The sequence below is a fragment of the Stenella coeruleoalba genome (assembly GCF_951394435.1).
Source record: "Stenella coeruleoalba genome assembly, chromosome: 12".
NCBI lineage: Eukaryota > Metazoa > Chordata > Mammalia > Artiodactyla > Delphinidae > Stenella > Stenella coeruleoalba.
In genome coordinates, this window is record NC_137158.1 from 56,887,703 (window position 1) to 56,901,935 (window position 14,233).

The following is a 14,233-nucleotide window of genomic DNA, read 5'->3' on the forward strand; positions in this document are numbered from 1 at the left end:
ACTCTAGAGACTCTAAAATTCAATTAGTCATTTTACAAAAACCTGTTAAAAAGTAAAAGCAGTTATAATTACACTTGAAGATAAACGTATTGAGATGTCAATCATGATCTCTATGCTCAGATCTAGGTCAGAACATGTAGTAAAATTATCCAATGAATTTGTTTCATGATGTCACAAGTATAAAGGAACAACTGACAAACAAGGTCATGAACACAGATATATTTGAGACAGAAGAACAATTTCCAGTTCCCTGCAACGTTTCTCATTCTCTATGTATTTGATTTTTATAGACTAGACTTTTGAAGAGTAGAAGATTGGGATTAATTTGACTAGCAAAAGACAAAAGAAAGAGTGAGATACTAAAAGGGAGCTCCTTCTTTAGTATTAATAACATTTAAAATTATATCCAAAATAAACAGGTGAAATCATTTATAAAGGCAAAGCTAAATATTAGTAAGTATGTGAAGGTCTTCTAACTACATTAAAATCTGAGCTGAATATAATATTGGGAAATGAAGTATTTTTTCTTATTCAATTAATTTTTTAGCAAGAGAAAGACCTTTTTTGTTCAACCTTTGACCAAAATATTTAAACCACATTACATAAGTTGACAATTTTCCTAAGTAAAATGAAATAGTGCCTTAGGAAATCAAAGATGAAAAATATGATTTATGTTCATGAAGGCATTATAGTTTAGTGGAAAGAAGGAGGTATTTTTAAAAGTACTATAGGGCTTCCCTGGTGGCACAGTGGTTGAGAATCTGCCTGCTAATGCAGGGGACATGGGTTCGAGCCCTCGTCTGGGAGGATCCCACATGCCGCGGAGCACCTAGGTCCGTGAGCCACAACTACTGAGCCTGCGCGTCTGGAGCCTGTGCTCCGCAACAAGAGAGACCGCGATAGTGAGAGGCCTGCGCACCGCGATGAAGAGTGGCCCCCACTTGCCACAACTAGAGAAAGCCCTTGCACAGAAACAAAGACCCAACACAGCAAAAATTAATTAATTAATAAACTCCTACCCCCAACATATTCTTAAAAAAAAAATGTACTATAATAGCAATTGAAATACGTATCAAGTACAGTGGGGAGCATATCCGAATGTGAAGATAGAAGAAATATTATATAAAAGCTCCATGCCGGGCTTCCCTGGTGGCGCAGTGGTTGAGAGTCCGCCTGCCGATGCAGGGGACACGGGTTCGTGCCCTGGTCCGGGAAGATCCCACATGCCGCGGAGCGGCTGGGCCCGTGAGCCATGGCCGCTGAGCCTGCGTGTCCGGAGCCTGTGCTCTGCAACGGGAGAGGCCACAGCAGTGAGAAGCCCGCATACCTCAAAAAGAAGAAAAAAACAAAAAAAAGCTCCATGCCAACCAGGAAAATCTTCCCAAAGCAGATGGAACTTAAGTAGACATAGTAAGAATGGATAGGAGTTTGGTGAGTGGTAAGTGAACAGAGAATTGTCTCAACAGAGGGAAGAGAACATACAAAGGCTCAGAGATGTCAAAGATCATATTATCTTTGAATGTGGGGGGTCCAGGTTGGTGAGAAAAAAGGAGTTTGAGTCCATCTGAGGTATCCTATTATATATCTTTCATTCTAATCTATAATATTTTTTAATTCTTAGCCTAGTTTGCCCAAAGTATCCTTGTGAGCATTGGTTTTATTTACTCTGTTTTTTGCCATTTTCTATTAACATATAAGATACCTAGAGGAAAGTACACAGCTCATAATTGTACAGCTCAATGATTTTCAGTTTGAGTACACCTGTGAAAACATCATCCAGATCAAGAAAGACTGTATTACCAGCATCCAGAAGCCCCCTTCATGCCACCTACCAAGCACTAACCATCCCCAACCCCTGCCAGCCCTTCCTGGAGGTAAATAATACCCCGACTTCTAACATCATCAATTTGTTTTGCCTGGTTTTGAAATTTACATAAATGAAATACAGTACATTATCCTTTTGTGTTTCTTTCCCTCAGGATTATGTGTGTGAAATTCATCCATATCATATATGGCAACAGTTTGTTCATTTATACTGCAGTGTAATATTCCATTATGTGACTAATCACCATTTATTTATTCATTGCACTGTTGACAGACATTTGGATTGTTTTCAGTTTGGGACTATTTTGGATACTGATGCTGTAAATACCCTTGTACATGTCATTTGGAAAACATGTGTACTCAGTTCTGCTGGGCATATACCCCAAAATGGATCTGTTGGGTCATTAGGCTGTATGAAGTGGTTGTACAGATTTATACCTGACTATAGTACAGTATATGAAGAGTTTTACTTTCTCCATACTCTCACCAACACTTAAATTTTGATTTTCATCTTTCTGCTCAGTGTGTAGAAGTTTCTCAATGTGGTTTTAATTTGCATTCCTTTGATGACTGAGTTGAGCAGGTGCTCACACCTTCATATGATTTTTGGCCATTAGGATATACTCATTCTTGCATGCTATTTTAAACGTACTTAGCTGGCCTTTCAGCCACCATCATTGTCACCTGACAAAGGCAGTTTTGCTGAAGAACACTTTAAGCAATTATTGACAGCATTACGTCTTCAAATGAGAAGAAATAATTTTCTTCTTTCCTACCCATCTTCATTCTTTTCTTATTCTTTTCTCTCTCTTTTTTTTAATTAACTAATTAAGTTATTTATTTTTGGCTGCGTTGGGTCTTCATTGTTGGGCTTTCTCTAGTTGCAGAGAGCGGGGGCTACTCTTCATTGCGGTGTGCGGGCTTCTCATTGCGGTGGCTTCTCTTGTTGTGGAGCATAGGCTCTAGACACGCAGGCTTCAGTAGTTGTGACTTGTGGGCTCTAGAACACAGGCTCAGTAGTTGTGGCACGTAGACTTAGTTGCTCCACGGCATGTGGGACCTTCCCAGACCAGGGCTCAAACCCGTGTCCCCTGCATTGGCAGGCAGATTCTTAACCACTGCGCCACCAGGGAAGCCCAATTCTTTTCTTATTCTAATCTGTTTATTCACCCTCTCTTTCATCTTCCCGTCTACCTTTTCATTCCAAAAAGATCAATAAACAGAAGTCAATTAACAATGTCCAAGTATTGTAAAGAGAGTTCAATAACAAGTGTGCATCACAGGCCCAGCCTTCTTACTTTCAAGTTGGTAAATGTTTGAGTTCTCTTTTTTTAATAACTGAAAAAAGTAAGCATTAACATTTACTGACTATTTACTTTAAAATAAATGTATCATTCATAAAATTTTAATAAGATAAATCTAAATGTCTCCTTTTTCCCAATTTATGAATAGATAATGTTCAGTGAGCATTTTAAAGGAATATCAGAAGGAAAATGAAAAAAACAGTATAGACTGTAAAAAGAGAACAGTAAAAGAAGAATATATACATGGATGCTTTCTTTCACCTTCTCTGAAAAACAAGCACAAATTATATTTGGTAAAAATAAAGTGGCTGTGACCTTTTTCCCTCCTCTGCATGATTAATTAATTAATGTCCTATTAATTGGAAGATGTGGCTGAATTTCTAACACTTTCATTTTCTGTGCACATCATCTCGTACTGTAACCACCGATTAAGCTGTTCATCAAAGGTGAACCAGCAAGGTCACCTGAGCAGTATCTCTTCAGCTATTCATTACCCATCTTCAATAGTAATTAACAATGGTAACATTTCCATAAATCAACATCTTTCTGATTGCTCTCTGATGATAAACAGTCAAAATATGTGCATCCCAGCCTACCCTTTTTACTTTTATATAAAAAATTCAGTCTAAATGTACCACAGAGAAAACTCAGGTGAAATATTACAGGAGTTTCTTTAATTAAAATGTACCAGAGAAATAAGGTTATGTACCTCTGACAGAAAAATACAAACCTACTTACACAACTAAATGAGTCTAAAACAAACAACCCAATCAAAAAATGGGCAGAAGACCTAAATAAACATTTCTCCAAAGAAGACATTCAGACGGCCAGTAGGCACATGAAAAGATGCTCAACACAACTAATTATCAGAGAAATGTAAATCAAAACTACAATGAGGTATCACGTCACATCAGTCAGAATGGCCATCATTAAAAAGTCCACAAACGATAAACGCTGGAGTGGATGTGGAGAAAAGGGAACCCTCCTACACTGTTGGTGTGAATGTAAGTTGGTACAGCCACTATGGAGAGCAGCATGGAGGGTCCTTATAAAACTAAAAACAGAATTACCATATGATCCAGCAATCCCACTCCTGGGCATATATCTGGAGAAAACCATACTTCAAAAAGATAATGCATCCCAATGTTCATAGCAGCACTATTTACAATAGCCAAGACATGGAAGCAACCTAATTGTCCATTGACAGATAAATGGATAAAGAAGATGTGGTATATATGTGTACATATATATACACATACACACACACAATGGAATACTACTTGGCCATAAAAAATAATGAAATAATGCCATTTGCAGCAACATGGATGGACCTAGAGATTGTCATACCAAGTGAAGTAAGTCAGACAGAAGAAGACAAATATCATATGACATACTTATATGTGGAATCTAAAAAAAAATGATACAAATGAACTTATTTATAAAACAGAAACAGATTCACAGACTTAGAAAACAAACTTATGGATACCAAAATGGAAAGTCTGGGGGGGTAGCGGGGTGCGGGGTGGGATAAGTGACAATTTAGAATAAAAAGTAGATTTAATTCACCCTATTCTCAAACAGCACATCACAGTGTGGACCAATAAGAAAAATTAGTTATAAAGTGTTTATAATCATGATTAAAATACTGAAAATATATTTTAAAACCTAAGTTACTAATAATAGGCAATCATCCCATCAATTATGTATGATAATATACTATAATAAAGTGATTACATATTATTAAATACTAATTAATGTATTACATTAAATATAATTATATTGTATATTATATATGTGATCATACATAATTATATTCCAGGCTGGTTTATTTCTAAATTTTAGAAAAATAATTCATTCTCTTTAGTATTTTAAAATTCCTGTCTGCATTTTCAATTTCTCAATTTAATAAGTTATTGGTAAACATATATGCACAGAGCTTGGAATTAATTCAAAATTAATATGCAGAATTGAAGGCACAAACATTAGTCTGCTAGTGTATAAAATGGTATGTATATGTTAATATCCTATGTCAGTTAAGAGAAAACACAGTTCAAACTGGCTTAAACAATAAGAAGATGTACTATTTCACAAAACCAAAATTCAAAGGATATAACAAGGTCAAGGTAAAGAAAGTAGGGCTCAGCCCTATTTTTCTACAATCCACTCAAAAAAGATCTCTCCATTTGACAGTTTGGTCTCCAGGCTGCCTCTCCTCAGAGTCACTGGCATGCTCAGGGCCAGTGGAATGAGATAAGCTCTCTCCCTACCATGAAATAAAGATGTTTCCCTTCAGTCTGATTAGATCAAATCTTGTGATTTAATAGAATAGGTAGTAAGTGAGCTGAACTCATTTTTAGACTATATGGTTTGTTCTTCATTTTATTTTTTTTTAATTTCTTGGTTTCATTTCCATTTTGCTTTTTTATTGAACGGGGGGGGGGGGGGGGGGGCGGAAACTAATGTTTCTATTTTTCCAGAGTTAGAGACAATGAAGATACACTGAACATTCTTGAGGAAAACAGGATTATATAAAGTTATTGAGGGAAAGGCAAAGAATCCATCGAGGGTCTTTGATGGGGTCAATCAGTTTGACCACAATAGTTTATTATAATAATTAAATTATTGTACTATACCTAACATAAGAAAATGCTATTCATTCCAGAGGGATTTTTCCAACACTGGATAAACAGAAGGATTCTCACCTTGTGGCATCTCGGGTGGCAGATAATGAGGTTCTTGAGCACTAACATGAACCCATTCAAAGTCATCATATAGATCCTGGTGGTAATCACAAACTCCCGGACCATCATCAAAAGTACAGCCACCTGAAAGGGGAAAAGAAGAACTACTGTTACATTCTAAACAGTAGAATGTGCTGGAGAAGAAAACATTATACTGAAATGTACAATGTGGTACTCATAAATTTAATAATAAATGTACTCCTATTTATCACTATTTTCACTAAATGTTCACATAAAATGAAATTTCTATCCGTATCTTGTGTGAATAAGATAGTGGTTTGAGCCTCAGAAGTAAGGCTGAGATTTTTAGATATGAATAATATTAGAAGATATATGTAATAGTGAGGCTTTCCGGAAATATACAAACCACCTTCAATCTAAATAGTTTTTAACAACTTTAGCAGGGAGAAGGAGAGGAAAGAAAAAAGTGAAAATTGTCTTTCTTTATATAGCAAGTTCAAAAAGGTGAAGTTAATAATTAAATTTACCAAATTTCTTGCTTTAGAAGAACACTTTGAAATCTACTCATAATAGCAAATGAAATGCTTACAGCTTTATGAGGTCTAAAGTGTTTGAGGTCAGTGAAACATGCTTCCATACTTCATTTAGATTGCTTTCACACACAATTACGACTTAAAAGTGGGAAAAACTGAACGAAGCATAAAATTGATCAGATTAGCCTACAATCACTCTCACTACTTCCACTTTATTTAATAACCTCTTTTTTTAAAAATGGAGGTAGCCTTTCCCCTTTACATCAGTCATTTTTCCTGGCTTTATTTTCTGGGGTAATTTTATGGCAGAAGTAGAATAATTACTTTTGCTTCTCAGCCTACATATATAGGCACACACAACTCAACATATTTAGTTTATTCAATTCATGAAAATCAGAACTGGCCTATATGTCTAATCTTGAAAGAAAATGGATTAGAACTAATGAAAATTCAGCAGTAGGTTTAATGAGAAAAACCAATAACCTGTCTCCCTTCAAGTAGCTTATTTGTTTAGTTTCCATGGGGATCTTTGTGAAGAAACTCAGTGATTTCTCTGACCAAACAGCAGGCTGGGGGTGGTAAACTTCAGGCCTGTAAATTCTTCTCTGTAAACAGAGAATTCACTTTCCTCATCAAAAATTTATCAATCTGAATATGAAAAAGTTATATTCCTCACCAATGACAGAGACAAGCCAGCATTACATGCAAAGAAGGCAAAATCAGAAATGTCCAGATGACACTATGGCCCGAAGAAACTTTTTCAAAAGTGGAATATATATATATATGGGTATCCTTGAATCACTCTTATAACCACATCAATCCTTTAAAATAACCAAACTTCAGCAGCTTGAAAGCTTAATGTTGTCTTTTAAATACGCCTAAAACAACCTTTATATAAATGCTCTCATGAAAAATGATTTATTTTTTAATTTAAAATTAATCAATGAAAAGAGGTTGCTAGGAAATGAATCTTGACATAGCAAGGGGAAAGTTTTTCTCAATATATAATTTGCTCCCACAATCCTAAAATAACTTACTGCTGTGCAACCCATACCTTCAGGGCTTCCACTGCCCTTTGTGAGTGACCTCTGTATATCAATTTAAACTACCAATGGAACCTACATTGGTTCATTTGGAAGACAAATGGGCTTAATTGCTGTCCTTCATAGCCATTGTTAATTTTAGCCTCCAGGATTCTTATTAGCAATAACAACTAGGAAGAGCTATACAAAGTAAGTGGGTCAACCCTGTTATTTGCTGCACTTCACTCCCCTATCAGTCAAGAGTCTTGGGGAAAGTTCCTGGTCGATCTGAGTTGAGTGATAGAAGAATTTTTTAAAGATGACTTTTTATTTTATAATTTACAATAAATTCTAATCTAAGAGGTACAATATATCTATCCATCACATGTGTAACATAGGAATAAATCTTTGGTAAAAGATGTTTATGAATCTTTTTGTAAAGAATTTTGTATTTCAAAGTTAAGGACTAATACAGTGTATCAGACTGGGTATAAAAAATACAAAAAAATACTATTATTGGCCTGATGAATGGGATAGACAGACATGCATGGGAGAGTATATATATATATATATATATATAAAAATATATATAATACAGTATGTTACAAGGGATCATAACAGTATGACCAAAGTCACAAAGAACACAAATGACAAATGAATTGGCTACCTATACCTGAGTTGGTTTTGGAAGGCTTCACGGAGTTAGGCCTAAAGATGAGTAAGGATGTGCCAGGCCAGAAAGGAAATTGGATTGAAATTAGAAAAAAAGCAAAAGCAAGGGCATAACAAATCTAAAGAAACATGAGATGTTGGAGAGTCTCAAGTAATCTCAAATAAGTCTGTGTAATGAGCAGGAAAAGTATGTAGGGGACAAAACAGAAACAAAACTTAATATGAAAGATTTTTAGATACTATAAAACATTTAGATTTTATTCTATAATTGTATGAAGCCATTAAAGGATTTTATCCAGGAGTATGACACAATTCAAGCCATATTGATAATAATAATGATAACAACAATAATAACAACAGTTATGTAGAGTTTAAAGAGTAATGGGGGAAAACGGAGGTAGATAATTTGGTTCAACCTTACAACAGATAGCACATAATATAATTTGAGCTAATTCCATTTTGCATAATCCCAGTTTACCATTTAAGGCTCACTAGAAAGCCCTAAAAACAAAGTCTTCTTTAATACATAGTCTTCTATACACATGCTCCTCTCTTCAGACATTTTTATATATAGTATTATGATCTATTTAAAAGAGAAACAGCAAGGTTCTAATTCATAAATAAAAACATAATTTATGAATTTAAAGTTTCACTGAGCTAGACAAAAGGAGGCAATATTGAAATGGTGCTCAAGAAATATCCTGAGGCAGAGGGGATGAAAATGAACAAGGAAACACCTTACATTTTCAGTTTTTGTATTTGCTACTGGTGACAGGACTACAGGGAGTACAGCAAAATCATTTCAGCAAAACGGGCAACTGCAAGTTCCTTGACCCTTGGAGGAAAATTACTTCTGAAGAGCCATTTCACAGATTGCTAATTCCTCTATGCCAGTCAGTCAGCTAAAGGACAGATCTTTCACTGCAACCGTCTGCTTCCACTATGACAACCCATTTGTGAGGCTTTGCAAGCTGTTCACCTGAAAATAAAAGTCAAGCTAATTTGGACTTGCCTGAATTTCTTTACATTCCTAAGCAACTCAAAGAAAAGACAGGTACTAAGAAACATTAGGTACAAAAAATAGAAGTATTCCTATCCCAAAAATTATATTGCCTAAACATCTAGCATTTTAGAGAGATTCTTGAGTGTTTATTTAAACAGACAGCTCTATGAGAGAGTATGGAAATAGAGATTCTTTCTGTGGAATCATAAAAGAATGAATACTAAACTCAAATCCCTTCTGATATCAAACTTTTCAATAAAACCCAGGGTCAGGTTAATTTAGAACAAAGTTGAATTGGAGAAAAATAAAAGGTCAGTAAGGCCCTGGACAACTGTGAACATGTTATGGAGGACATTCTTTTGAAAGCTATTGTACTAGGACCTTCCACATTCTCCCCTCCAAGGCACCTATGCAGTCTTAATTTTCTGATTGAATCTAATAGCAAGAAACACACAGAATTATCTTTCATGGTTCTTTACTATTTGTAAAGAACAAGCTTCATTTAGCTCAAAATACAGATCATTTTTGTTATTATTTTCTTAAAATGATTGGAATATACAGGATTTTGAAAAGTAAGAGTAAAGTCCTAGACAAAATATGTTGGCAAATGCAATGTCCTTAACACTGCTGTTTTATGACCCTCAAAAATGGGCAAATTAATATTTTCCAATTGTGAATTAAGCTGTGATACACAAATTTGCTCATGTAAGTGATCATCAACTTTGAAATAATCTTTCTTCCATTAAGAACACAATGAAAGATTAATATATGTCACATTAGGACACATGCAATACTGAATTAAACTAACTTTGAATAGATCATCTTTGTCTATGCTAATCAGAACCATAATATAATTTTACTGGTATAAGCCCCAAAACTCATTACAAAGAAGCCGATACATTTCACACAAAAAAATTTAAAAGAACAGACAAGTAACTTATTACTGAATCTCTTAAATGTAATTCCATTCATAATCTGAGTCAATATTGTCTTCTCCCAGAAAAGCAGAGTTTTACAAAGTGTAAAAATTGATGCTTTTAAATAAAGTTCATATTTCCTCTGAAGTCTACCGGGATATCTTAAAATATTTTTTTTCCTTTCAACTTTTGGGAATATTGAAGATACAAAATAAGAATTGACTTATCATAGTCAATGCTTAGAAGTTTACCTCCAGTCTAAGGATAAACAATGCTTGTTCTCAATTTAAGTACTGAAATTCAAATAGGAAAACAAATCCAAGTAGATGCAAAGGACGAATGCCTTTGAGGTCATAAGTATGAGTCACTGGTCTTAATGCGTCACTCTGGTTCAATAACAAAGAAGATCTAATGAAGAAAAATAAGAAAATTTATGAATAAGAGTTCCTTAAAAGATAACTTTTAAGATCCAGATCCAACTTCAGATCCAGAAAAAAACTCTTTTGCCCTGCTAGTAGTTAAGTAGTAGAAGAAAATATTATTTGAGCCTAGCTCCTGGAAATCCAAACCCAACATTTATTGATAGATACAAATGACTCTTAATGATGAGAGAAGAGCTCATTTCAAACACACCCATAAATTATCTAATTGTTCATCTCTAGAGTTCCATTTCTAGCCAAGAATATATGTTTAATACATACAATCCAAGATTATTTAGCTAGTAAGACTTCTATTCAAATTGTCTATGATTTGAAGCAAATGCTATACTCCAATTGACTGAATAATCTTCTTTTAATAAGAAAGACTAAATTAACCAGAATAGAAAAATAAGTCCAGTTTTACTCCCCTCCATCTTTGCAGAGAAGCAATATTAACATCTCCTCAACGTCAATTAAGAAGACTTAAGGAATTTTAAGGAACTGGTACATACCACCACTCAGATGGTACAAGAAAGAGACAGCATTTCTAGATGAAGCCTGGAGAGATGACTAAGCACATATACAGCTTTCCTATTTTATTTCTTTGAGCTTCAATTTCCTTCCCAATAAAATCAAGATAATAATAGCTACAGTACAGTTGTATGAGGATTAGTGATAATGCATGTAAAGCCCCTAACACTCAACAAGTTTTTTTAACAGCACCTTATTTTTTCATGTTCCTTTCTTAACAGTGTACTCTGTATATATGCTATACAAATGCAAACCTATGCACATATTAAACAGCAAAAGTCGAAGAAAGAAACTTATGGTTTCCATATAGTTTATCCAGAAAGACTAAAGAGAGTTCCCATAAAGACAATATTATCATATTACCATTACCAGTTTTCCCTGAACACTCATCAGATACGCTTTCAATAAGGAAACACCTTACTTTAGATCAAGGTGTCAGCAAACTTCAACTGTAAAAAGCCAATTAATAAATATTTTAGGTTTTGCAGACCATATCATTTCTATCACAACTACATAACTGTTGTCATTGTAGCAACAAAGCAGCCACAGAGAATACCTAACAAATGGGTATGGCTGTGTTCAAATAAAACTTTTATGGGACTTCACTGGTGGTGCAGTGGTTAAGAATCCGCCTTCCAATGCAAGCGACCTGGGTTCAATCCCTGGTCGGGGAACTAAGATCCACATACTGCAGGGCAACTAAGCCTGCACGCTCTAGAGCCTGTGCACCACAAGGAGAGAGAACCCTGCGTGATGCAACTAGAGAAGCCCAGGTGCCGCAACGAAAGATCCTGCATGTTGCAATGAAAATCCTATGTGCCACAACTAAGACCCGATGCAGCCAAATAATAATAAAATTAAATTTAAAAAAAAAACTTTTATTACAAAAACAGGTGGCAAGCTGGATTTAGCCATCAGGCCATAGTTCACCAACCCCTGGGTTAGATCACTCTGATCTTAAGTATCCTTGAAAATTATAGGTAGTACACAGTCTGGTTAAAAGCTTACAAACAAGGGTCTTTGATTTCTGCCTCACCTCCATATGACTTGATTTTCTTTCTCATATATCAAGACGAGTGGCAATAGGCCACAGCCAGGAAACTGAAACTGGAAATGGGGTCTGAATGACAGTTCTACATCTAAAACCACATCAGATTGTCTAGCTGGACAGAGGTCTAAATCAGAAAGTGAGAATATGAGAGAGCTTTCAAGGTCCTGTAGTCTGGGCTTCAAGCTTTTCAGACAACAAAGGGAAATATATTTTACACTGTGACCCAGCATATATTGATACATGCATACATGCATGCAAATAGTCAAATATACAGTATGTGTGAACACAAATACACTTATTCACTCAATCATTTATTATCTCCAACTATGGGTCACTAGTCGGGTGCTCTTTCTATAAGTGAAATAAAATTAAGAGTAATTGCGTGAATCAGGGAAGTATTAGGTTGGCCAAAAAGTTCGTTCAGGTTTTTCCATAACTAACTTTTTGGCCAACCCAATAGATATGAGAAAAAGAACAGGATGGCAATCCTCTGTTTCCAATACACACAAGCATATGTCCATTGTGGGAGGGTACCCAGAAGACAGACGTAAGCAATCCAAGTCTCTATGCCTAATTTTCAGGTCTCAGGTACAAGCTGAGGTCCAAAAATAAGCCTTTGAGACCTGGGCAGCCCTGACAGTACATATGTGACTTCATCCAACCTCATTATGGAGCTAATGGATGATTACATGCCGAACAGCCATAGAAATGATTTCACAGATGAAAAGAGGTTTATTAAAATGTAGAAGGAACATATTAATAAAAAGTGCCTCATACTAGAAAAAATTAAAATTTCCCAGAGTTACAGAGCAAGAAAGTGTCAGAGTCAGGATGTGAACCCAGGTACTATATAGGTTCTTTACTCTTGACCATGACATTAAATGGCTCCTCAAATGAAGTGTGATTAGACATCTTCAGAATCATACAGTACAGCTCCCTTCGATCAGCATAACCTCAAGCTACTGCTCAACAAAGACAGCATTCATTACCCATCTCACCCAGGTGATAGTACGGGGTGCTGCATCCTTTGTGGACAAAATGTAGTAAACTTCCAACCATATTACATGTCAAAGTCTCCTAGACTTGATGCCAGCAATAGGAAAGGTTCTTTTTTGGACAGAGCTATAAAAGCCAGGCTGATTAACTAGTAACTTCAGCAAAGAATTTTATTTCAATACAGTGACTTAAGGCTAAGAATGTATATGATCATAGCACTGTCCTATCACTCGTGCTTAGAAACCTTCACTTTCACCTCATCTCCCCTAAAACACATATAAACAAGTGGCTTTTCTACCTTTAAAAACATTAAAATAAATCAAAAGCAATTTTGTTCTGGCAATTTTTGCATAGCCCTGACATGAATCCTAGGATAAGAAACCAGGTGCTTTTGCAAAGATCATTAATGTATTTACCCAAGTTTCTTTTCCTATTTTTCATCATTTTTTTCTATTCCAGTAAAATCTCATCTTTTTTGTCTAGCGTTAGATACACAATCTAGAGAAACCCATTGACCAAAGTAATAGAGAGTAAATGTACTGAAAAATAAAATTCACAACTGAAGCCATTATTTACATTTTGGTAAAACTGGAAACCATCCAAGCTCACATTTAAACATTTCTTTGTTTTGTTTTCTTTCTCATGGAGGGATTCCTGGTGGGCTCCACTTCACCCATATCAGACACATTCTGGCTTATTTCAGCAGTTCTCCTGACTCAGCTCAAGCATGATGGGTGATGGATCATTTTTCATTTACGAAGGGAGTTCTGCAAAATGCTGAAGCCATGTAAAACAGAATTCCATAACCCAACCTCCTAGAGGAAGGGCAAAAATCTGCCTTGAGGTTTTTTATTCAAAATCTTATAGCAGATTGGCAAAGGAATCAAATATTCTCAGTACACTTTAAGAAGTTCAACAGTTCGGTTTTGTAAGACTGAAATACACTTCGAAAAAAATAACTAATTTAGGTAATTAAAATGCATCTTGAAAGTAAAAAGAAAAAATTATCTTTTTCATTAATATGAAGCCCCTTTCCTATTGGAATGTTTCTAGACTTGGTGTAATATAGAAGGTACAGAGGTCAATGTTTGGGTTTTCCACAGTTCTTAAAATATATTCTTAAGAGTAAAGACAGTTCTTTCTGCCATTTTCTTTATTTAGGAAAAAAAGCTGGACATTATCATTTCTATCAGTATATTAACTACTGATTTCGGATGTATTAACCAGTTCTTTCATTCTAAGCATCATTTAAACAGTCA

At 35.2% G+C, this 14,233-nt stretch overlaps 1 protein-coding gene across 6 annotated transcripts in view; it reads right to left on the minus strand.

Moving 5' to 3' along the window:
* Nucleotides 1–14,233, minus strand: part of PTPRK (protein tyrosine phosphatase receptor type K) — a 569,905-nt gene that overhangs the window by 432,860 nt on the left and 122,812 nt on the right. For 5 of the 6 annotated variants that reach the window (XM_079939939.1, XM_079939937.1, XM_079939938.1 and 2 more), the window contains exon 2: nt 5,831–5,953. In XM_079939939.1, the coding sequence (XP_079796065.1) occupies nt 5,831–5,953 (123 nt within the window). Of the gene's footprint in view, nt 1–5,830; nt 5,954–8,799; nt 8,837–14,233 lie in introns of those variants that run through there. The other variant, XM_079939940.1, reaches the window with a different exon arrangement.